The sequence below is a fragment of the Sphaeramia orbicularis genome, unplaced genomic scaffold, assembly GCF_902148855.1.
Source record: "Sphaeramia orbicularis unplaced genomic scaffold, fSphaOr1.1, whole genome shotgun sequence".
Classification (NCBI taxonomy): Eukaryota; Metazoa; Chordata; class Actinopteri; order Kurtiformes; family Apogonidae; genus Sphaeramia; species Sphaeramia orbicularis.
Window position 1 is genome coordinate 433706 of NW_021941442.1, and position 26508 is coordinate 460213.

General features: G+C 41.0%; 1 protein-coding gene across 1 annotated transcript in view; it reads left to right on the plus strand.

The window, feature by feature from the left end:
- The window catches only part of LOC115415753 (elongator complex protein 3), a 47826-nt gene that overhangs the window by 5450 nt on the left and 15868 nt on the right, over positions 1–26508 (plus strand). Inside the window, exons 3-9 of the mRNA XM_030129391.1 lie at positions 2129–2267; positions 6828–6898; positions 6980–7043; positions 7299–7367; positions 8178–8332; positions 15335–15496; positions 15678–15804. Coding sequence (XP_029985251.1) covers positions 2129–2267; positions 6828–6898; positions 6980–7043; positions 7299–7367; positions 8178–8332; positions 15335–15496; positions 15678–15804 — 787 coding nt within the window. The remainder of the gene's footprint in view (positions 1–2128; positions 2268–6827; positions 6899–6979; positions 7044–7298; positions 7368–8177; positions 8333–15334; positions 15497–15677; positions 15805–26508) is intronic.

Here is a 26508-nt window from a genome sequence, read left to right on the forward strand (position 1 = left end):
TTATATGGAACTGTCTGTGTGGAACTGTTTATATGGAACTGTCTGTGTGGAACTGTTTATATGGAACTGTCTGTGTGGAACTGTTATATGGAACTGTTTATATGGAACTGCCTGTGTGGAACTGTTTATATGGAACTGTCTGTGTCAAACTGTCTGTGTGGAACTGTTTATATGGAACTGTTTATGTGGAACCGTCTGTGTGGAACTGTTTATATGGAACTGCCTGTGTGGAACTGTTTATATGGAACTGTCTGTGTCAAACTGTCTGTGTGGAACTGTTTATATGGAACTGTTTATGTGGAACCGTCTGTGTGGAACTGTCTGTGTGGAACTGTTTATATGGAACTGTCTGTGTGGAACTGTTTATGTGGAACCGTGTATGTGGAACTGTTATATGGAACTGTCTGTGTGGAACTGTTTATATGGAGCTGCCTGTGTGGAACTGTTTATATGGAACTGTCTGTGTGGAACTGTTTATATGGAAGTGCCTGTGTGGAACTGTTTATATGGAACTGTCTGTGTGGAACTGTTTATATGGAACTGTCTGTGTGGAACTGTTTATATGGAACTGTTTACATGGAACTGTCTGTGTGGAACTGTTTACATGGAACTGTCTGTGTGGAACTGTTTATATGGAACTGTCTGTGTGGAACTGTCTGTGTGGAACTGTTTATATGGAACTGTTTATATGGAACTGTCTGTGTGGAACTGTTTATATGGAACTGTTTATATACAACTGTCTGTGTGGAACTGTTTATATGGAACTGTCTGTGTGGAACTGTTATATGGAACTGTTTATATGGAACTGCCTGTGTGGAACTGTTTATATGGAACTGTCTGTGTCAAACTGTCTGTGTGGAACTGTTTATATGGAACTGTTTATGTGGAACCATCTGTGTGGAACTGTCTGTGTGGAACTGTTTATATGGAACTGTCTGTGTGGAACTGTTTATGTGGAACCGTGTATGTGGAACTGTTATAGGGAACTGTCTGTGTGGAACTGTTTACATGGAGCTGCCTGTGTGGAACTGTTTATATGGAACTGTCTGTGTGGAACTGTTTATATGGAAGTGCCTGTGTGGAACTGTTTATATGGAACTGTCTGTGTGGAACTATTTATATGGAACTGTCTGTGTCAACCTGTCTGTGTGGAACTGTTTATATGGAACTGTTTATGTGGAACCGTCTGTGTGGAACTGTCTGTGTGGAACTGTCTGTGTGGAACTGTTTATATGGAACTGCCTGTGTGGAACTGTTTATATGGAACTGTCTGTGTCAAACTGTCTGTGTGGAACTGTTTATATGGAACTGTTTATGTGGAACCGTCTGTGTGCAACTGTCTGTGTGGAACTGTTTATATGGAACTGCCTGTGTGGAACTGTTTATATGGATATGTTTATGTGGAACCGTCTGTGTGGAACTGTTTATATGGAACTGTCTGTGTGGAACTGTTTATGTGGAACCGTGTATGTGGAACTGTTATATGGAACTGTCTGTGTGGAACTGTTTATATGGAGCTGCCTGTGTGGAACTGTTTATATGGAGCTGCCTGTGTGGAACTGTTTATATGGAACTGTCTGTTTGGAACTGTTTATATGGAAGTGCCTGTGTGGAACTGTTTATATGGAACTGTCTGTGTGGAACTGTTTATATGGAACTGTCTGTGTGGAACTGTTTATATGGAACTGTCTGTGTGGAACTGTTTATATGGAACTGTCTGTGTCGAACTGTCTGTGGAACTGTTTATATGGAACTGTCTGTGTGGAACTGTTTATATGGAGCTGCCTGTGTGGAACTGTTTATATGGAACTGTCTGTGTGGAACTGTTTATATGGAACTGTCTGTGTGGAACTGTTTATATGGAACTGTCTGTGTCGAACTGTCTGTGTGGAACTGTTTATATGGAACTGTTTATATGGAACTGTCTGTGTGGAACTGTAAGGTCTTTGGATGACGGTCAGACTGTGGAACTGCAGGTCTTTAACCCTTTGGGGGTCGGTGTAATATCTGACCTGTATTCTGCATGTTTGGCTTTTCATCCACACAGTCTGTATTTTTCAGATCCATGCAGTCGGTTTCCATCCTTTGTCTGAACTTCCTTGTTTTCTTCTCCTCTTGTTTCCATCAGAGTGAAGACTCAGACTTCAGCTAAGTATGGCCTGGAAGCCCAGCCTCGTCTGGTGGACATCATCGCCGCAGTTCCTCCACAGTACCGCCGAGCGCTGGTCCCCAAACTGAAGGCCAAACCCATACGAACGGCCAGCGGGGTAAGGAGGCCTCAAAAAAAAAAGAAAAAGAAGGACACCACACAGTCTGTTCAGCTGATTAACACTGGACCACCACACAGTCTGTTCAGCTGATTAACACTGGACCACCACACAGTCTGTTCAGCTGATTAACACCACACTCTGATCGAACACTGATAGAGCAAACAAATAAAACACAAATAAAGACAAATATGAAATAAAACTAACAACAAATGTTAATAATAGTGTTAACAATAGTGATAATAATAGTGTTAATAATAGTTATAATAATAGTGTTAATAATAGTGATAATAATAGTGATAATAATGGTTTTAATTATAGTGTTAATAATAGTGAAAATAATAGCGTTAATAATATTGATAATAATAGTGTTAATACTAGTGTTAATAAAAGTGATAATAATAGTGTTAATAATAGTGATAGTAATAGTGTTAATAATGATAATAATAGTGTTAATAATAGTGATAATAATAGCGTTAATAATAGTGTTAATACTAGTGTTAATAATAGTGATAATAATAGTGTTAATAAGAGTGTTACTAATAGTGATAATAGTGTTAATAATAGTGATGATAATAATAGTGTTAATAATATTGATGATAATAATAGTGATAATAATAGTTTTAATAATAGTGTTAATAATAGTGTTAATAATAATGATGATAATAGTGATAGTAATAGTGTTAATGATAATAATAGTGTTAATAATAGTGATGATAATAATAGCGTTAATAATAGTGTTAATACTAGTGTTAATAATAGGGATAATAGTGTTAATAAGAGTGTTACTAATAGTGATAATAGTGTTAATAATAGTGATGATAATAAAAGTGTTAATAATATTGATAATAATAGTGATAATAATAGTTTTAATAATAGTGTTAATAATATTGTTAATAATAGTGATAATAATGGTTTTAATTATAGTGTTAATAATAGTGATAATAATAGTGTTAATAATAGTGATATTAATAGTTTTAATAATAGTGTTAATAATAGTGATAATAAAAGTGTTAATAATAGTGATAATAATAGTAATAGTAATAGTGTTAATGATAATAATAGTGTTAATAATAGTGATAATAATAATAGCGTTAATAATAGTGTTAATACTAGTGTTAATAATAGTGATGATAATAATAGTGTTAATAAGAGTGTTACTAATAGTGATAATAATAGTGTTAATACTAGTGTTAATAATAGTGATAATAATAGTGTTAATACTAGTGTTAATAAAAGTGATGATAATAGTGATTATAATAGTGTTAATAATAGTGTTAATACTAGTGATGATAATACTAGTGATAATACTAGTGTTAATAATAGTGTTAATACTAGTGCTAATACTAGTGTTAATAATAGTGATAATAATAGTGTTAATAATAGTGATAATACTAGTGTTAATAATAGTGATAATAATAGTGTTAATGCTAGTGTTAATACTAGTGTTAATAATAGTGATAATAATAGTGTTAATAATAGGGATAATACTAGTGTTAATAATAGTGATGATAATAATAGTGATAATAATAGTGTTAATAATAGTGTTAATACTAGTGTTAATGAGAGTGTTAATAATAGTGTTAATACTAGTGTTAATAATAGTGTTAATAATCGTGATAATAATAGTGTTAACAATAGTGATAATAATAGTGTTAATAATAGTTATAATAATAGTGTTAATAATAGTGATAATAATAGTGATAATAATGGTTTTAATTATAGTGTTAATAATAGTGAAAATAATAGCGTTAATAATATTGATAATAATAGTGTTAATACTAGTGTTAATAAAAGTGATAATAATAGTGTTAATAATAGTGATAGTAATAGTGTTAATAATGATAATAATAGTGTTAATAATAGTGATAATAATAGCGTTAATAATAGTGTTAATACTAGTGTTAATAATAGTGATAATAATAGTGTTAATAAGAGTGTTACTAATAGTGATAATAGTGTTAATAATAGTGATGATAATAATAGTGTTAATAATATTGATAATAGTGATAATAATAGTTTTAATAATAGTGTTAATAATAGTGTTAATAATAATGATAATAATAGTGATAGTAATAGTGTTAATGATAATAATAGTGTTAATAATAGTGATGATAATAATAGCGTTAATAATAGTGTTAATACTAGTGTTAATAATAGGGATAATAGTGTTAATAAGAGTGTTACTAATAGTGATAATAGTGTTAATAATAGTGATGATAATAAAAGTGTTAATAATATTGATAATAATAGTGATAATAATAGTTTTAATAATAGTGTTAATAATATTGTTAATAATAGTGATAATAATGGTTTTAATTATAGTGTTAATAATAGTGTTAATAATAGTGATATTAATAGTTTTAATAATAGTGTTAATAATAGTGATAATAAAAGTGTTAATAATAGTGATAATAATAGTAATAGTAATAGTGTTAATAATGATAATAATAGTGTTAATAATAGTGATAATAATAATAGCGTTAATAATAGTGTTAATACTAGTGTTAATAATAGTGATAATAATAGTGTTAATAAGAGTGTTACTAATAGTGATAATAATAGTGTTAATACTAGTGTTAATAATAGTGATAATAATAGTGTTAATACTAGTGTTAATAAAAGTGATGATAATAATAGTGATTATAATAGTGTTAATAATAGTGTTAATACTAGTGATGATAATACTAGTGATAATACTAGTGTTAATAATAGTGATAATAATAGTGTTAATACTAGTGCTAATACTAGTGTTAATAATAGTGATAATAATAGTGTTAATAATAGTGATAATACTAGTGTTAATAATAGTGATAATAATAGTGTTAATGCTAGTGTTAATACTAGTGTTAATAATAGTGATAATAATAGTGTTAATAATAGGGATAATACTAGTGTTAATAATAGTGATGATAATAATAGTGATAATACTAGTGTTAATAATAGTGTTAATACTAGTGTTAATGAGAGTGTTAATAATAGTGTTAATACTAGTGTTAATAATAGTGTTAATACTAGTGTTAATAATAGTGATAATAAGTGTTAATAATAGTGATAATAATAGTGTTTATAACAGTGATAATAATAGTGTTAATGCTAGTGATAATAATAGTGTTAATAATAGTTTTAATAATAGGGATAATACTAGTGTTAATAATAGTGATAATAATAGTGTTAATACTAGTGCTAATACTAGTGTTAATAATAGTGATAATAATAGTGATAATACTAGTGTTAATAACAGTGATAATAATAGTTTTAATGCTAGTGTTAATAATAGTGATAATAATAGTGTTAATAATAGTTTTAATAATAGGGATAATACTAGTGTTAATAATAGTGATAATAATAGTGTTAATACTAGAGCTAATACTAGTGTTAATAATAGTGATAATAATATTCTTAATAATAGTGTTAATAATAGTGATAATACTAGTGTTAATAACAGTGATAATAATAGTGTTAATGCTAGTGTTAATAATGTGATAATAATAGTGTTAATAATAGTATTGATAATAGGGATAATACTAGTGTTAATAATAGTGATAATAATAGTGTTAATAATAGTGATAATACTAGTGTTAATAACAGTGATAATAATAGTGTTAATGCTAGTGTTAATAATAGTGATAATAATAGTGTTAATAATAGTTTTAATAATAGGGATAATACTAGTGTTAATAATAGTGATAATAATAGTGTTAATAATAGTGATAATACTAGTGTTAATAACAGTGATAATAATAGTGTTAATGCTAGTGTTAATAATAGTGATAATAATAGTGTTATTAAAAATTGTTTTAATAATAGGGATAATACTAGTGTTAATAATAGTGATGATAATAATAGTGATAATAATAGTGTTAATAATAATGATAGTAATAGTGTTAATAATAATGTTAATAATAGTGTTAATACTAGTGTGGTATTTATATGACTATAGAATTCTAATTAAATGTCATTAATGTATTGACTTTGAGGTTACTCATGGGGTGATCTGGTGTTTGTGTTGGTGGGGGTGGGTGGGGGTGGGGTGGGGGGTTACTGAGGGCAGTTGTGTGCTCTGACATAGAATGTGTGTTTGTGTTTGGGCTAATGACCTTCAGTCTGGTCTTCTGTTGATGTCATTATACTTTTCTTTATTACCTCTGCCAAGGAGGTTCTGTTTTTGCCAGGGTTTGTTTGTTTGTTTGTTTGTTTGTTTGTTTGTTTGTTTGTTTGTTTGTTTGTTTGTTTGTTTGTTTGTCTGTCTGTCTGTTTGTCTGTCCGTTAGTGTGCAACATAACTCAAAAAGTTATGGACAGATGTGGATGAAATTTTCAGGGTTTGTTGGAAATGGGTTAAGGAAGAAATGATTAAATTTTGGTGGTGATCGGGGGTGGGGGGGCCCACGGGGGGGGCCACTGATCAGCCTTGGTGGAGGTCTGCGCTCTCCGAGTGCTTCTAGTTTCTTTTGTTCAGATCAGGTCTAGTTTTTAGACGTACATCCAGCAGGTACGTCTAAAAACTAGACCTGGTCTGAACAGTTGTGTTCTGTTGTGTATTCGTGTTGTTGTTCAGATTGCAGTTGTCGCTGTCATGTGCAAACCTCATCGATGTCCACACATCAGCTTCACAGGAAACATCTGTGTGTAAGTATGAGCTGCAGGTCCACACACACACACACACACACACACACACACCAGTATATAAAACCTGTGTGTGTTCTGTAGATACTGTCCTGGAGGTCCAGACTCTGACTTTGAATACTCCACACAGTCCTATACTGGATATGAGGTAAGGAATTAGACTGGGTATACTGGATACACTGGGTATACTGACCACTGTCATGTGTGGTCCTAAATCTGACCCGGACCACTGTCATGTGTGGTCCTAAATCTGACCCGGACCACTGTCATATGTGGTCCTAAATCTGACCCGGACCACTGTCGTGTGGTCCTAAATCTGACCCAGTTGTTTGGTTGTGGTTGGACGTCTGTGTCCTCCATGTCCATGGTTCTGATGTGTGTCTCTTTGTCTCCGTGGTCCTAGCCCACATCCATGAGAGCCATCCGGGCCCGGTATGACCCGTACCTTCAGACCAGACATCGGGTGGAACAGGTCAGTGGACTCTTTGAACACTGTGTCCAGGCCTCACTGTGTCCTCCTCAGACACCAACACATGTGTGTCCTCTGGAGTGGACAAGAGGTTCACAGCTTTACTTCAAAACACAAAATTACATACTAAATCTTGAATTAAGAAAAAAAAAAAAAAAAAACGCTTAAAATTAGAAAAAAAAATCTTGAATTAAGCAAAACAAAATCTTCAATTAAGTAAAAAAAAATCTTGAATTAAGACAAAAAATCCCTTGAATGTAGCAGAAAATCTTGAATTAAGCAAAGAATCTTAAATTAAGCAAAAAAATCTTGAATTAAGAAAAAAAAATCTTGAATCAAGCCAAAAAAAATCCCTTGAATTAAGCAAAAATTCTTCAATTGAGCAAAAAATCTTCAATTAAGCAAAAATCTTCAATGAAGTAAAAAAAAATATTTAATTAAGTCAAAAAAAAATCTTGAATTACGTCAAAAAAAAATCTTGAATTAAGTCAAAAAAATCTTGAATTAAGCCAAAAAAAAGAAATCTTGAATTAAATTTAAAAAATCTTTAATTAAGCAAAAATCTTCATTTAAGTAAAAAACATCTTCAATTAGGCCAAAAAAAATCTTGAGTTAAGTAAAAAAAAAAAAATCTTGAATTAAGCAAAAAAAAAAAAAAAAATCTTGAATTAAGTAAAAAAAAAAATCTTGAATTAAGTAAAAAAAAAAAAGCTTGAATGAACAACTTCAAACGAGGGCTGATACACAGCCCTTGTGTCTGTTTGTGTTTGTCCCAAATGAACCAATGCCGTGTGTCTTGTGTTTGATTGACAGCTGAAGCAGCTGGGACACAGTGTGGATAAGGTGGAGTTCATCGTGATGGGCGGGACTTTCATGGCTCTGCCTGAGGACTACAGGGACTATTTTATCCGGAACCTGCACGACGCCCTGTCCGGACACACGTCCAACAGCGTGGACGAGGCCGTCAGGTGAGAACACACGTGGACAGACTGCTGATGTTCTGGCTTTAGTGTGCGTTTGGATCTGCTTTATCCTCCTCAGACCCAGCGGGGGGTTTTCTGTCCACATTTGTGGACCAGAGTTTCACAACTATATACAAAAAAAACAAAAGAAAACTGTCCACCACAAAGGACATTCCATCTAAATTGTAGAAACTGCATCTGAAAAAACTGTTGCATCATTATGTTTCCAATGTAGGCACTGATTGAATAAAAAGAACCAAAAAAAGCTGGTAGTGTGCAGACGTTACCTGAGTCTGAGGAGGTGAAATGGTTCATGATAATGTAAAGCGTCTGTTCTTAGTCTGGGGTTCAGTTCTGTGTGTATTTGGACGCTAATAGTTCAGACAGTTTGAATTTGAACTAAACTATCTGTACGTTCATCTGGACACAAATCCATTGGATTTACACAACCTGTTGGAATTTCTGATTCATTAGTTACATTTTATAACTACTGACAACATTTGCACAGATCAATTTTGTTCATTTTTTCATTATTTTGCTCGATTTTTGTTCGGTTTTGTTCATTTTTTTCATTATTTTGTTCAATTTTCATTTGTTTTCTTTCATTTGAATTCCTTCTTCATTAGTTGCGTCTCTAACTGGTTCCATCTCCTCAGTTGTTCATATCAGGTCCAGACTTCAGTCCAACATTTCTCCAGTATTTCTCCATAATTGTTTGTCGTCATCAGCGGTTGGAGTCCAGACTGTGAATGTGTCCAGACTTGGAGCCGTTCCCTAAAGCAGGGCTGTCAAACTCACCTTATCAGTTGGTATCCTGCTATTTTTTCTTCTATTTGACTGGTCCGGCCCACTTGATATAAAATATTCATCTGTCTGTGAACCTGAACTGAACTCAGTTGGACAGATGTGTTCCGGTGCTTTGGCTGGAGCTTCTGTGAACAGACTTCATTTGTGTGCGTGCGCTCGTTGGGTTCTTCATTCCGACAGTTGTTGTGTGTTGGCCCACATTTGGACACATGCACCACAGTGTCCAGCAGAGGGAGCTCTAGTACTGGACTGTGGCTGGACCAGTCCACAGGGCTTCTAGGATATGACATGGATTCTGGATTTGTGTTCTTACACAAACGTCAGAACATCGTTAATAATAATAATGATAATAATAATAATAATAATAATAATAATAATAATAATAATAATAATAATATTGGTTTGCTATAGTGCTTTTCTAAGTATTCACAGACACTTTACAATAAACAGCCAAAGGATGAACACACATCAAATGGGTGTGTAATTCAACATGTGAAGGGCTGAGTTTTTGTCATTATCTTGCTCGATTTTTCTTCGTTTTTGTTCATTTCATTCTTTTTTTTTTTTGCTTAATTTTTTTCAGTTTTCTCAATTTTTTTCATTATTTTGCTCAGTCTTTGTTCGGTTTTGTTCATTTTTGTCATTTTATTAAATTTTTGTTCAGTTCTTTTCTTTTTTTTTTCATTATTTTGCTCGGTTTTTGTTCAGTTTTGTTCATTTTTGTCATTTTACTCGATTTTTGTTCAGTTTTTTAAATTTTTTTTCTTTATTTTGCTGGATTTTTGTTCGGTTTTGTTCATTTTTGTCATTATTTTGCCTGATTTTGTTTATATTTTTGCTCGAGTTTTGTTCAGTTTTGTTCATTATTTTGCTAGATTTTCATAGGGTTTTGTTAATTTCTTTGTGTATTTGGACTCTAATAATTCAGACAGTTTGAATTTGAACCCTCCAGCTGATGATCAACTATCTGTACATTCATTTGGACACAAATCCAGTGGATTTACACAACCTGTTGGAATTCCCACTGAATTAGTTCCGTCTATAACTAATTCCGTCTCCACATTAGTTCTGAGTTTCCACCTTTACGTTCTCTATTATTTATAGTGTAGTTTGTAAATGTGTTGTGACCTGGGTCCACCCCTGGACCTTTAACTCCTGTAGGATCTGCTGTGTCCACAGCGTCCACAGATTACAGTGCTAAATGGAGCCGTTGTGAACCCAGCAGGTCAATAAATAAATACTGGAGTGCAGACTCTTCACTTTCACGCATTGATTTGTGACTTCAGTGAGTTTAGGCGTATCTGAATGGAACTGGGCACAGGCTGAGTAATAAATATATGACACAGAAGACACTTTACAGATGAGTCTGAAAAAAAGTCACAGTCAGAGAAGCGGCCGTTTGTTGACCACATCATCCAGGTGATCGGACTGAATAATGGCTCTAGAGTCCAGTCCAGGAGCTTTGTTTATTTGTCAGGAGGGTTCAGTCTGATAAAGGCGAAAGCAGAGGAGTTTGGACATCTAATACAGGACAGGGTTCTAAACTCCTGTTCTGTCAGGTTCCATATTCAGTCTGATCTGATCTGCAGTGGACCCAACCAGTCAAATAAGAACAGAAGAACCCAGAAAGAATGACAACTGCACATTTATGTCTGTGTTTGAGTGAAAAAAAAACAAAACATTATATTATGAAGATACTTTTATAATTCAAGATTTTTTGGCTAAATTTAAGATTTTTTGCTAAATTTAAGATTTTTTTTTGCTTAATTCAACATTTTTCCCTGAATTCAAGCTATTTATTTTTGTTTTGCTTAATTCAATTCAAGACTGTGGAATTTTTGACTTTGCAAAAACATCCCATGGGCTTTAGACATTTCAGGTTGGTCATATTTGTTCAGGTTATTCACATTTTATTATTGCAGGATAATTTGGAAATGTCAGTATTTCCATAATTTAATGTTATTTTTTGCACTAAAACAAAGAGAAACATTTGAAGTTGTTAATTGAAGATTTTTTGCTTAATTCAAGATTTTTTGCTAAATTTAGGATTTTTTTTGGCTTAATTCAAGAATTTTTTTTTTTTTTTTTTGCTTAATTCAAGATTTTTTATTTATTTTTTTATTTTTGTTTGCTTAATTCAAGATTAATTTTTGCTTAATTCAAGATTTTATTTTACTTAATTGAAGATTTTGTTTTTGCTTAATTCGACATTTTTTCCTTAATTCAAGCTAATTTATTTATTTATTTATTTATTTGCTTAATTCAATTCAAGACTGTGGAATTTTTGACTTTGCAAAAACATCCCACATCCTTTTTTTTTTTTTTACTTCATTCAAAATTTTTTTTGCCTAATTCAAGATTTTTTTGGCTTGTTTTTTTTCTTTTAATTATAATTTTATTTATTTCAGTTAATGAAAATGTTTTTACAGTTGTAGTTTTGGTCATTTGGTTAGTTTTTGTTTACGATAATAACCTTGGTGTGTATGCTCAGATGCTTAGACCGGGGTAAATGTGGCTGACGCAGAGTGGTTTAAGGGGGGGGCACGTGGGTGTGCTGCCCCCCCCCGTCCCCGTATGCTCCTGTATCTGTTTTTTTATAATCCTGCGTGGCGGTATGACGCTCACGTCTGCTTCTCAGCGTGCTCATCCAGCTCTGATCTGATGGCCTCAGCACGACTCCTGCAGATAATCACCTCAGATAATAGAGTTTTTATTGATTCATTTCATCCACGCTGATCACACTCCTCTGTGTGTGGAGCATCCACTGCTGTAATTGGTGTAAATCAGCCAGCAGACTGTAAAAGATGGACATTTACTGCCAGCAGATACAGCACAGACTGAATCAGAGGGAATATGGGGGGGGGGGGCTAATGGTCACTGCGGCAGCTGGACTGGAGAAAATGAGCGAGAGCTACGGAGCGCGCTCAGATGAGTGTTCAATGGGTTGTGTTCTGACCATTTCAATCAGTGACTCAAAACAAGTTGTCGTGCAGAGTCTGAAGTATCTGAGTATCTGCTGTTGGAGTCTGAAGGCTCTGGGGGGGGGCGGCAATGACTGAAGGAGCCCTGGATGAAGAAGAAGAAGAAGAAGAAGAAGTCGTCTATGGAACTGTAAACCCATTAAACACACTGGGTCTGTCAGTCTGATGTCCAGGTTCCAGTTCACATCAAATACTGAAAACATTTATCAAATCAAAGTTTATTTCTATAACGTCAAATCACAACAAAAGTTCTGTGATGACACTTTACATCTAGAGTTAGGCCAAAGCAGACTGAAGACAATTTATAGAAACATACAAACACTAGTGAGAGGAGAGAGAGAGAGGAAGGAAAAAATACATTTAACAGCAGAGAGAGAGAGAGACTGGGGGAGAGAGGGAGAAGGGGGGAGGTAGGGGGAGACACTTGGATGGAACTGATGCACAGAAAAGTGAAGTAGAACATCTATGGAACTATAGAATAAACACTATGAGAACTATATGGAGAAGAGAGGAGGAGCACAGCAGCAGGTCCAGAGAGGATCCAGGGAAAACCTGTGAGGATCCAGGGAAAACCTGTGAGGATCCAGGGAAAACCTGTGAGGCGATAAAGCACAAAGACTCCAGGGAAGAAGTCAAGTCAGTAACATGTATTCACTGGGGCGTAAACAGGAGAGAGAATTAGGAGAGAAAAGGACAGAGGGAAAGAGGAGCAGAGAGGAGGTAATAGAGGAGGAGGAGGAGCAGAGAGGAGGTCATAGAGGAGGAGGAGGAGCAGAGAGGAGGTGATAGAGGAGGAGGAGGAGGAGCAGCAGAGAGGAGGTCATAGAGGAGGAGGAGCAGAGAGGAGGTCATAGAGGAGGAGGAGGAGCAGCAGAGAGGAGGTCATAGAGGAGGACGAGCAGAAAGGAGGTCATAGAGGAGGAGGAGGAGCAGAGAGGAGGTCATAGAGGAGGAGGAGGAGCAGCAGAGAGGAGGTGATAGAGGAGGAGGAGCAGAGAGGAGGTGATAGAGGAGGAGGAGCAGAGAGGATGTCATAGAGGAGGAGGAGCAGAAAGGAGGTGATAGAGGAGGAGGAGCAGAGAGGAGGTCATAGAGGAGGAGGAGGAGCAGAGAGGAGGTCATAGAGGAGGAGGAGCAGAAAGGAGGTGATAGAGGAGGAGGAGCAGAGAGGAGGTCATAGAGGAGGAGGAGCAGAAAGGAGGTGATAGAGGAGGAGCAGCAGAGAGGAGGTCATAGAGGAGGAGGAGCAGAGAGGAGGTCATAGAGGAGGAGGAGGAGCAGAGAGGAGGTGCCAGAGTTTGCGTCTCAGATCAGAGCTCAGTGTCCTTCAGTCTCAGCCTGTATCAGCAGAACTCAGATCAGCCTGAGCTGAACTAACGATAGGATTCATCTGAAGGAGCGTTTGGAACCTCCTCTGAAACAGACAGAGGGTGTCTCCTCCTCTGAAACAGACAGAGGGTGTCTCCTCCTCTGAAACAGACAGAGGGTGTCTCCTCCTCTGAAACAGACAGAGGGTGTCTCCTCCTGGACTGAGGCAGGAGGAGGTTCCACAATCGTGGAGCTTGATTTATATGTTCATGTTTCAGTTCAACAGTCAGACTAGAACCGTGTTTGTACATTTAAGATAAACTGTCGGCTTCAGTCACATGGTCAGTGTCGGTATCAGCTGTCCAATCACAACCAACAGATTTACAATCAGCCCTGGAGCCTTGGTTTTATTATGTGACCCACCCACTGGACAGGAGCGACTGGGAAGAAATAACATAAAAAAATAAAACAGGTCAGATTTGTTCCACGGTGTCTGTATCTGAACCTTCTGTTGCCATGGTGATGGACCCCCCCCCCCCCCCCAGACAGACAGAACCGATAAATCTATGAATGATTGAGGCATTTAACTTGATTTTGCTGCAAAAGCAAACACTCATTAATTTCTCATTTATTTTTTCTCTCATTCCAAACATCTTTTCTTCTTACATTAGTGTGTCCTTAATGGGAGGTTAATGTTAACTGTCGACATAATGAGTCGTGCAAACTCCCAGCATGCAAAGTGATGTTTGTTAAATGATCCCAGAAATCTGTGGTGTTCATGAACAGCCTTCAGTCAAATTAAAACACACTTATTATTATTATTATTATTATTAAGAAGATGATGTTCAGAGACAGAAGGGTTTTAGGGAACACACAAACAGGTCTGCAGAAGCACAACTTCAGTATATATTTCACAACTTCCTTTCATGTAGCATTAATAAGATCAGAGCTAACCTAATGTTAATCCAGACTAAACTGAAGCTGCAAACATACACTGCCAGTCCGAAGTTTGGACTCACCAGGATTTTCTTTATTTTCATGACTATTTCCATTGTAGGCATCGAGACTATGAATGAACACATATGAAATTATGGAGTAAAAAAAGTGTGACATAACTCAGAATATGTTTTATATTTTAGATTCCTCAAAATAGCCACATTTTGCTTTTTTTATTGCTTTGCACATTCTTGTCATTCTCTCATTGAGCTTCATGAGGTAGTCACCTGACATGTTTTCCAACAGTCTGAAGGAGTTCCCAGTGAAGCTGAGCACTGGTTGGACATCTGTGGTCCATCTGTGGTCAGTTAAATGAGAAGGGGAGTCCAAACTGTGGACTGGTAGTGTACATTCAACTAAAAAATACATAGAAAACACAGTTTTATGTCAGTGCTAATCTGAGCAGGAACCAAAGGTCCCTGATTGCTCAGTTGCGTACAGGAATCCTTCCCTTGGCCTTAGAAACTGGCAGATTGACCCAAACCCCAGAAGAAAACAGACTTTGGATTGTGTGATCCGGGGGAAGTGGAAAATGAATCCCATGTTCTTTTGTATTGTCGTCTGTGATGAACTGAGAGCCTGTGTGTTTGACGACGTGTATGTTCTGGAGCTCTGATGAGGACCAGATGAGATGGTTGTTTAGTTCAGATGTATTTAAATTAGCATTATTTGTTTGTAAAGCCTGGAAAAAGCTGCAGATGTGTTTGTTTCAATTGGTCAGTACTTTGTTTAGTTCATATCTATTGTGTCTATTGTCTGGTATTTGATCTGTGGTTTGTATTTATGGTGTCTTATAAACCCATGGAAGGGCTGGACATGTGTATATGCAAGACACAAGAATAAAAAAAACATTCAACAGGAGGAGAACTGACTGACTCTGTCTGTCTGTCTGTCTGTCTGTCTGTCCATCCTGCAGATACTCTGAGCGCAGTTCCACTAAATGTGTTGGAATCACCATAGAGACTCGTCCAGACTACTGTCTGAAGAGACACCTCAGTGACATGCTGGGGTACGGCTGCACCCGCCTGGAGATAGGAGTCCAGAGTGTGTACGAGGACGTGGCCCGGGACACCAACAGGTCTGGGGGGGGGGGGGGGACGGACGACACCAACAGGGATGGGGTGGGAGTGGGGGGGCCAGTACACCACCAAGTGTGGAGGACAGGGGGGGGGGGGGGGGCGGGGGTGGACAGATGGACAAATGTAACAGATGTACAGTTGGACCCGTCCTCATGTCCTTGTGTTTGTCTGTGTCCCCAGAGGACACACCGTCAGGGCTGTTTGTGAGTCCTTCCACCTGTCCAAGGACGCTGGGTTCAAAGTGGTGGCACACATGATGCCAGACCTGCCCAACGTAGGACTGGACCGGGACATCGAACAGTTTATAGTAAGTACACACCAGAGGCATGATGGGTAATACTGACCCACACTGTACTCAAACAGTTTATAGTAAGTATTAGTGTCATTGTACCCGTGGTTCCTTGTATGACAGTGCCCTCCTGTGGTGCAACAGCGTCATTGCACCCAAACGCCTCCCCGTGGTGTAACAGCGTCATTGTGCCCAAACGCCCCCCCGTGGTGTAACAGCGTCATTGTGCCCAAACGCCCCCCCGTGGTGTAACAGCGTCATTGTGCCCAAATGCCCCCCCGTGGTGTAACAGCATCATTGTGCCCAAACGCCCCCCCGTGGTGTAACAGCGTCATTGTGCCCAAACGCCCCCCCGTGTCCCATGTTTGCAACATCGATCGGACATCGATGGGACAGACACCGGACAGGAGTCAGGGCCGAAATGTACATTATATAGTAGGATGAACCACAATGGACACTGTACGACCCCCCCCCCACCCCAGTGTACCAAGGGCCCAACATGATTCTGCTTCAGGGGGCGGGGCCACTGTACAAACATGGTACTGTTTGTGTTCATTGTTTCAGAGCAGATTCATCTGTTGACTGATGAAATGTCAGATTTATGTCCTTTCTAATATCAGTATTGATCCCAGTACTGATGTGTGTCATGTCTGCAGTACTCAAATAATCAGATTACAGTTCAAAACTGTACTTTGGTGTCAGTAAATGAAACTGAATCAATCAATATTGAATTGAATTGAATCAAATTGTGATTAATTGATTCAGAACCTTATGAATGGAAATCAAATCAGTGAAGGAAACTGGCCCTAGATAACAGCAGTAATCTGATTACAATCAATTGAATTAACACACCTTCCATGAAATGGAAAATGGAGTTTTTAGAGGAAAACTAGAAAAGCACTCAGAGAGTGCAGACCTCCACCAAGACAGATCCCAACCCCCCCCCACCACCACCAAAATTTAATCATTTCTTCCTTGTGCCAGTATCAGCATTTACTGAAAATTTCATGAAAATTCATCCATAACTTTTTTTCAGTTGTCTTGCAAACAAACAAACAAACTGTGGCAAAAACATAGCCTCCTTTGCAGTAAAAATCGGGAATTTATCAGAAACATATATATATATATACACACACACACACACACACACATATATATTGGTTTATATTTAATTTTATATAAACCGATTTAATATTTAATATGAACACAGACACACAGAAGAGCTGTGAGCACATTTGAGCTTACATGTATAGTTCCAGATATATTTCCCAGTGTTTTACAGTGACCTGTGTCTGTGAATGTTTCCTTTGAACAGTTCGACTGTACATCTGTTCATAAATCCACTGCACACAGGAGAGTTTTAGAAGCAAAAGTAGAAACAAAGGGACTAAAAAGTGCAGCTGGAACATGTATTTTTTAAGTCTTTGTTTGTGAAATTAGTCATAATAACTTTTTCTTTGGTAAATGCGTCACGACAGTTTCCCAGTGTGTGTAGTAACAGGTGTAGGTGTGTGTGTGTGTGTTCAGCAGCAGCAGGTGGACTGGGTTTGTCTGATTAGAACCATGGATGTGGTCCAAACAGTCAGAACCAGTCCACAGGTGGAACTGGAGGAAGGTAATGAGGACTCAGTGGGGCAGTGTTCACTGGTTCAGGCTCTGCTGGGTTTGGGTTTGTACAAGAATAAAAACAGAGGAAGAATAATAAAAAGAGAGCAATTAAGGAACGAGCCTGTGGTTCTGCTCTGAGTCTGTCACTCAATGAGTCAGAAGAACAGTAAACATGAAGACAAGCTGGACCACATACTAGTCCCACGTGGGTCTAGTATGTGGTCCATGGATCAGATCATGGACATTAGAGCCCGACTGATATGGGATTTTCGGGGCCGATGCCAATATTGAAGGCTAAAAAAAAGCTGATATTCATTATATTGGCTGATATCTGATATTGGCTGATATATGAAATCAGAACACTGATCTACACAGGATTTAATAATCTTATATTAGATTATTGTGGACAGCTGCATTAACAGTTGCATAAATCTTTGTTTATCTCACACAGATAATTAACCCAACTTTTAACCATTCTTAATGTCTGTCAGAACATTTATTAGTCGGTCCAGTCGATCATTGACTCCACTGATTGTCCTCTCTCTGTCCTCTGGTGACTCGGGTCAGTATAGACCCATGCCGGTCTGGCTCGGGTCAGTACAGACCTTTGCCGGTCTGGCTCGGGTCAGTACAGACCTTTGCCGGTCTGGCTCGGGTCAGTACAGACCTTTGCCGGTCTGACTCGGGTCAGCACAGACCCATGCCGGTCTGACTCGGGTCAGCACAGACCCATGCAGGTCTGATGGGCATCCTCAGCTGTTGGACCAGAGGATGGTCTAACACTGGGGAGTCAACAGGAAGTCTGTGTGACAGGAGGATGATACTGGGTCTGACCGTCTACTCTCTCAATGTTGGAACATAATAATTTGAGTGATTTAACATGAGTCCCAGTCTTTGATTTCCTCTTTGATATTCTGACATGATCACACATGAACCTTTATGTAGTTTGGCTGTGATCGGACTGTTGGATGACCCATAGAATGAACCCAGGTTTGTGCTAGCCTATCTCCACATCTCTATTGGCGATGCATTTTCCTGGTTGGCGAAGTTGTTTTCAACCCGTGTAGCCACAGTGGCCAAGGTATTTTTTAGTAAAATCAACCAGCTTACATCTGTGATCGAAAATGTCCGAGCGATAACCAAGGAAAATAACAAATGCGGTCTCCACTATTGAAGAGCGCTGCTGAGAGCGATCCAACTCACCTCAACGTTTCCAATTTTTTACGAATTCACACGAACACGTCACTTGTGGGAAGTTACCGCTAGCTCATTTCATCATGTACAACATCTGTCAGTATATTGATGGTGGATGAGTACCCAGACACAGAGGGGTACGGAGCAGTGCAGACCTCCACCAGCGGAAGTGCAAACCAAACCTCTCACTCATTTGTCTTTTCTCTTCCTGCTGAAGCTAAACTTTTAAACCTTACCAGAGAGAACGCTGCAACATTAGTATCACACTAGTGTTCCCTCTGTCGTCTACAGGTTTGGTATTACTGACTTTCTTCTTCTTCTTCATTAAACTTTCCTCTTCTTCGTGGTATTTGTCTAGTATGGTTAATTCAGAGCGGTGCCCCCTGGTGGATTAACTGACAAACGCTCATTCCAACACATTAAATGTCAGTAGCAGCACTTTGTTCCAGTCAGACTAATGACAACGACAATAAAGCACATTTACAAAAGGAACTAACAACTGGAATGGGATTATTAAGGACTCAGATCGGTACTCGTTATCGACAAGTACTCAAATGTAAGTACTCATACTCGGTCTGGAAAAAAGTGTGTGTGAAAAGTGAAAAACTGTCAGAAGCCCCAGCTGCTGCAGACACCAGGGCCGTAGAGCCAAAGGATGGGGGTCAGGAGGCTGAAAACACCTGTGGTGATCCACTCTATGGATCTGTCCACCGTCCAAGAGTTGAAAAGAAGTCAGTTATCTGATATCTAAGTTTAAATTAGTAATCAGTCCATGTCCATTCTAGTCTGGGCAGGAGGACTTTCTAGTCTAAATAAAATAATTTCCAGAGTCCATATCTGTTCATATTTAATAACCAAATGACTTTATGATAAATCATGTCTCACTGATAAATTTATTTTATATTGAATCTCATATTGAATCTCATGAACATCAGAATAATTGTATTTATAAGTCTATCATTTATTGTTTTGTTATACATTAGATTAGAAATAAAAATAGTTTAGATGAAAATGTTGACTTCAGTTAATTTTTTATGATTTTTTTTTGTATAAAACTGAAGCCCGATTGAACAGATTTTTAAACTCAAGATGCACCAGAATGCAGGAAAAAGACTGGACCCAGACTGGACCCAGACCGGACCCAGACTGGACCCAGACTGGACCCAGACCGGACCCAGACCGGACCCAGACCGGACCCAGACTGGACCCAGACTGGACCCAGACCGGACCCAGACCGGACCCAGACTGGACCTGACTCGACCCAGACTGGACCTGACTGGACCAAGACTGGCCCCAAACCGGACCCAGACTGGACCCAGACCGGCTGTGGCTGTTTGTGGCTACACTCATTTCTACTAATGTAGCCACAGTGGCTGGATCTTTCATTTTCCTAGCACAAGCACAGTGAACTAATGTCTGTCTGACACAAATACTAACTCTGTATTTACTTGGGGCTGATCCCAGTTTGCACTGTCAGTCCTGTCAGTCCAGTGTCAGTCCTGCCAGTCCAGTGTCAGTCCAGTATCAGTCCTGTCAGTCCAGTGTCAGTCCAGTGTCAGTCCTGTCAGTCCAGTGTCAGTCCAGTGTCAGTCCAGTGTCAGTCCTGTCAGTCCAGTGTCAGTCCTGCCAGTCCAGTGTCAGTCCTGCCAGTCCAGTGTCAGTCTAGTGTCAGTCTAGTGTCAGTCCAGTGTCAGTCCTGTCAGTCCTGCCAGTCCAGTGTCAGTCCAGTGTCAGTCCTGCCAGTCCAGTGTCAGTCCAGTGTCAGTCCTGCCAGTCCAGTGTCAGTCCTGCCAGTCCAGTGTCAGTCCAGTCCAGTGTCAGTCCTGTCAGTCCAGTGTCAGTCCAGTGTCAGTCCAGTGTCAGTCCTGTCAGTCCAGTGTCAGTCCAGTGTCAGTCCAGTGTCAGTCCTGCCAGTCCAGTGTCAGTCCAGTGTCAGTCCCGTCAGTCCAGTGTCAATCCTGCCAGTCCAGTGTCAGTCCAGTGTCAGTCCTGTCAGTCCAGTGTCAGTCCAGTGTCAGTCCTGCCAGTCCAGTGTCAGTCCTGTCAGTCCAGTGTCAGTCCAGTGTCAGTCCTGTCAATCCAGTGTCAGTCCTGTCAGTCCAGTGTCAGTCCTGCCAGTCCAGTGTCAGTCCTGCCAGTCCAGTGTCAGTCCAGTGTCAGTCCTGCCAGTCCAGTGTCAGTCCAGTGTCAGTCCTGTCAGTCCTGCCAGTCCAGTGTCAGTCCAGTGTCAGTCCTGTCAGTCCAGTGTCAGTCCAGTGTCAGTCCTGCCAGTCCAGTGTCAGTCCAGTGTCAGTCCTGTCAGTCCAGTGTCAGTCCTGCCAGTCCAGTGTCAGTCCAGTGTCAGTCCAGTGTCAGTCCAGTGTCAGTCCTGCCAGTCCAGTGTCAGTCCAGTGTCGGTCCAGTGTCAGTCCTGCCAGTCCAGTGTCAGTCCAGTGTCAGTCCTGCCAGTCCAGTGTCAGTCCTGTCAGTCCAGTGTCAGTCCTGCCAGTCCAGTGTCAGTCCTGCCAGTCCAGTGTCAGTCCAGTGTCAGTCCTGTCAGTCCAGTGTCAGTCCTGCCAGTCCAGTGTCAGTCCAGTGTCAGTCCTGTCAGTCCAGTGTCAGTCCTGCCAGTCCAGTGTCAGTCCAGTGTCAGTCCTGTCAGTCCAGTGTCAGTCTAGTGTCAGTCCTGCCAGTCCAGTGTCAGTCCTGCCAGTCCAGTGTCAGTCCTGCCAGTCCAGTGTCAGTCTAGTGTCAGTCTAGTGTCAGTCCAGTGTCAGTCCTGTCAGTCCTGCCAGTCCAGTGTCAGTCCAGTGTCAGTCCTGCCAGTCCAGTGTCAGTCCTGCCAGTCCAGTGTCAGTCCAGTCCAGTGTCAGTCCTGCCAGTCCAGTGTCAGTCCAGTGTCAGTCCAGTGTCAGTCCTGTCAGTCCAGTGTCAGTCCTGCCAGTCCAGTGTCAGTCCAGTGTCAGTCCCGTCAGTCCAGTGTCAATCCTGCCAGTCCAGTGTCAGTCCAGTGTCAGTCCTGTCAGTCCAGTGTCAGTCCAGTGTCAGTCCTGCCAGTCCAGTGTCAGTCCTGTCAGTCCAGTGTCAGTCCAGTGTCAGTCCTGTCAATCCAGTGTCAGTCCTGTCAGTCCAGTGTCAGTCCTGCCAGTCCAGTGTCAGTCCAGTGTCAGTCCTGTCAGTCCAGTGTCAGTCCTGCCAGTCCAGTGTCAGTCCAGTGTCAGTCCTGTCAGTCCAGTGTCAGTCCTGCCAGTCCAGTGTCAGTCCAGTGTCAGTCCAGTGTCAGTCCAGTGTCAGTCCTGCCAGTCCAGTGTCAGTCCAGTGTCGGTCCAGTGTCAGTCCTGCCAGTCCAGTGTCAGTCCAGTGTCAGTCCTGCCAGTCCAGTGTCAGTCCTGTCAGTCCAGTGTCAGTCCTGTCAGTCCAGTGTCAGTCCTGCCAGTCCAGTGTCAGTCCAGTGTCAGTCCTGCCAGTCCAGTGTCAGTCCTGCCAGTCCAGTGTCAGTCCAGTGTCAGTCCTGTCAGTCCAGTGTCAGTCCTGCCAGTCCAGTGTCAGTCCAGTGTCAGTCCTGCCAGTCCAGTGTCAGTCCAGTGTCAGTCCTGTCAGTCCAGTGTCAGTCCAGTGTCAGTCCTGCCAGTCCAGTGTCAGTCCAGTGTCAGTCCTGCCAGTCCAGTGTCAGTCCAGTGTCAGTCCTGCCAGTCCAGTGTCAGTCCAGTGTCAGTCCAGTGTCAGTCCTGTCAGTCCAGTGTCAGTCCAGTGTCAGTCCTGCCAGTCCAGTGTCAGTCCAGTGTCAGTCCTGTCAGTCCAGTGTCAGTCCTGCCAGTCCAGTGTCAGTCCTGCCAGTCCAGTGTCAGTCCAGTGTCAGTCCAGTGTCAGTCCTGCCAGTCCAGTGTCAGTCCAGTGTCAGTCCAGTGTCAGTCCTGTCAGTCCAGTGTCAGTCCTGCCAGTCCAGTGTCAGTCCAGTGTCAGTCCTGTCAGTCCAGTGTCAGTCCTGCCAGTCCAGTGTCAGTCCAGTGTCAGTCCAGTGTCAGTCCTGCCAGTCCAGTGTCAGTCCAGTGTCAGTCCTGTCAGTCCAGTGTCAGTCCTGCCAGTCCAGTGTCAGTCCAGTGTCAGTCCAGTGTCAGTCCAGTGTCAGTCCTGTCAGTCCAGTGTCAGTCCTGTCAGTCCAGTGTCAGTCCAGTGTCACATACAGTATCGTCCACTCTTTCCTCAGACAGGCTGAGTTCGTCTCTTTTCTCTTTCCTTTAAAGTAAAACTGTGCATATGCTTTTATTTCCAGTCAATCTGAGAACCCTTAGAACCCCCCCCCCCACACACACACACACACACATTTTTATTTTATTGAGCTGTTGTGAAGGTGCTGTGTTCATCTTCGTCTTCCTTACTAGTTTCTTCAGACATCTTCTCTGACTAAACTACTGGTTGGACTGCACAAACACAAACATGTTTAATGATCACTGACAGTTAAAGTTGGTCAGTTCAGCTGTAAACTGTTTCAGATCAATAATCCTGTGCTTTCTTCTGTTTTTCTGCTTTAAATGCCAGAGCTCCTCAGTTTTTCTTGTGGTCCATGTGCTGTTGTTCAGTCAGATGTTTGTGTGTCAGTGTTTGGATAGTCTGTGGACTCCTCCTCTGATGGGCTGATAAACCGGACCTGCTGTTAATTCAATTCAATTCAATTCAACTTTATTTGTATAGCCCAATATCACAACAAGGTTATCTCAAAGGGCTTTACAGAGTCAGTTAGAGTAAACAACAGTCAAATGAACAGCAAGAAAATGAGTAGTGTCCAGGGCATCCCCCGTCCTTAGACCCTCCTTCTCGGCAAGGAAAAACTCAAAACCCAGTGGGAAAAGGGAGAAACCTCGGGGAGAACCACAGTGAAGGAGAGATCCACTCCCATGGACGGACAGGCTATAGATGCACCAGGACTGATGGACGTCCATTTGCAGATGTAGTTCTAGTCTACAAGGATGCAGTAGGGTGGACACATGGGGGGTCCATCCCGCTGGATGAGACAGGCAGGGGCGAGGAGGCCCATCCACAGTGGTGAGGCCGAGGACGTCCATCCAGACAGGTGGGGGAGGGGGTCAGGACACAGGACAGGGCAGGACACAGATGGGTTAACTGTTCCACTCATGATGGAATGTGCTCTGGTTTGTGTTTGTGTTGGTGCTGATGTTGGTAAATTGGACTTTTGCAGACACAAATACATGCAGGTCACTGCTGCATTTACTGCTGCAGGTGGACAGATGGACAGATGGACAGGTGGACAGGTGGACAGATGGACAGGTGGACGATAGAGGGTTGTGTCTGTGAGCACATTTGTTGAATTACCTCTGTGTTTGTGTGTGTGTTTACACGATAACATCTGTAAGCTGGTGTGTGGGGGGGGTGGGGGCGGGTGCAGGATTAAATGGAAAAATCTCTAACACTGTATTTGTGTCTCCTTTCTTCACTGCAGTTTCATCCTGTCTCAGGTTTAGGCCTGTGTGTGGGCAAGAACATGGACATATGATACGACGATCACCACATGATGTCACCACATAGCATGATACTGTTAAAAAAGGCCATTTTTTTGTTAATGGGGCCGGTTTTGGACCCTTTGATGGGCCGGTTTTGGATCCTTTGGTGGGCCGGTTTTGGATCCTTTGGTGGGCCGGTTTTGGACCCTGTGGTGGGCTGGTTTTGGACCCTGTGGTGGGCTGGTTTTGGATCCGTTGGTGGGCCGGTTTTGGACCGTTTGATGGGCCGGTTTTGGATCCTTTGGTGGGCCGGTTTTGGATCCTTTGGTGGGCCGGTTTTGGACCCTTTGATGAGCCGGTTTTGGATCCTTTGGTGGGCCGGTTTTGGACCCTTTGGTGGGCTGGTTTTGGATCCTTTGATGGGCCGGTTTTGGATCCGTTGGTGGGCTGGTTTTGGACCCTGTGGTGGGCTGGTTTTGGATCCTTTGGTGGGCTGGTTTTGGACCCTGTGGTGGGCTGGTTTTGGACCCTGTGGTGGGCTGGTTTTGGATCCTTTGGTGGGCTGGTTTTGGACCCTTTGGTGGGCCGGTTTTGGATCCTTTGGTGGGCCGGTTTTGGACCCTTTGGTGGGCCGGTTTTGACCCTGTGATGGTCCAGTTTTGGACCCTTAGGGGGGGTGGTTTTGGACCCTTTGGTGGGCTGGTTTTGGACCCTTTGGTGGGCCGGTTTTGACCCTGTGATGGTCCAGTTTTGGACCCTTAGGGGGGGTGGTTTTGGACCCTTTGGTGGGCTGGTTTTGGACCCTTTGGTGGGCCGGTTTTGACCCTGTGATGGTCCAGTTTTGGACCCTTAGTGGGGGTGGTTTTGGACCCTTTGGTGGTCCGGTTTGGACCCCTGGACCACGTTTGACACCTGTGTTCTGTCTTCCCTTCTTTTTGTTTTGTCTGTTTTTTTTCGTCTCTTCCTCCTGTACCGTTTCAGCCCCTCTCTCTCTGTCTCTCTCCCTCTCCCTCTCCCTCTCTACTTCTCTCTCTCTCTCTCTCTCGTCTCTGTCCTCCATCCCCTCCTCCCCCTCTCTCTCTTATCACTGTGACACTTCTAGATGATGTGACTCCCCTTTGCTCTTCCTCATCATATCTAATCTTCCGTGACATAATTCCTTTTTGGCGAGGGGGCACAAATATGCGGTGAAGCTGGAACCGTCGTCACTGCTGGGTCTGAACTGAGCATGTGCAGGAGTTTCACTGTTCTGTCTGCATCACACTGGTCTGAACTGAGCATGTGCAGGAGTTTCACTGTTCTGTCTGCATCACACTGGTCTGAACTGAGCATGTGCAGGAGTTTCACTGTTCTGTCTGCATCACACTGGTCTGAACTGAGCATGTGCAGGAGTTTCACTGTTCTGTCTGCATCACACTGGTCTGAACTGAGCATGTGCAGGAGTTTCACTGTTCTGTCTGCATCACACTGGTCTGAACTGAGCATGTGCAGGAGTTTCACTGTTCTGTCTGCATCACACTGGTCTGAACTGAGCATGTGCAGGAGTTTCACTGTTCTGTCTGCATCACTGGTCTGCACCAACAGTTCCTCTCTCAGAGTTCTCACTAGGATGTTTTCATAGCGTAGGGGCACCACGTACGTGGTGCACCGCGAGTTTTGTAGGGGGTCTGGGGGCGTCCTCCCCCAGAAAATTTGTAAATGTCTAACTCTCTGAAACACTGTTTCCTGCATTTTGAGGGGCAGATTTTGTGGAATGAAGCCAATAAATGATGTGATATTCCCCTTCGTTTGTCATTGCTCCCGCGCTTCGACGCAGACATGATCGTAGAAAAATATTCACTAGCACGAAATTAGTGATAATGGGAGCAGCACTCACACCACACACACACACACACACACACACACACACACACACACACACACACACACACACACACACACACACACACATACACACACACACACACACAGGCTAAAGTTTAGATCTAATTTTCCACTGGTGATCGGTCCATTTAAATCAGATAAATTGATTGAAGTCTCATTGTCAGCCAATGAGCATAAGGCAAGTGATGTTGGTGGGCGGGGTCAGACAATACCAAGGCACACAAAGGGGTGTGGCTTCTATTGTTGACATTTCCTGTCTGCAGCGCTTTGAGTCAAGACAAAGGAATAGATTTATTCACATTCAAATCTGGTTCTCATTACGCTGGACAATCACACACTACACACACACACAGTGTTGTTGTGTTGTTTCAGCAGTCACAGGGGGTCCTGTGGTGGTGTAATCAGTGTCAGTGGTGTGTGTTTTGTCCTTTGGGTGTTACCGTAGTCAGTTCAGACATGGAAGGAAGTAGCAGACACGTGTGTGTCATTGTGTTTGTGTGGACACAAAGAACGTTTGTGTGTGAGTGTTTGATGTTCAGCTGTTGTGTTAATGAACAGTCACACCTGTCTGTGATGGAAACTGTTGTTCTTAGATTAA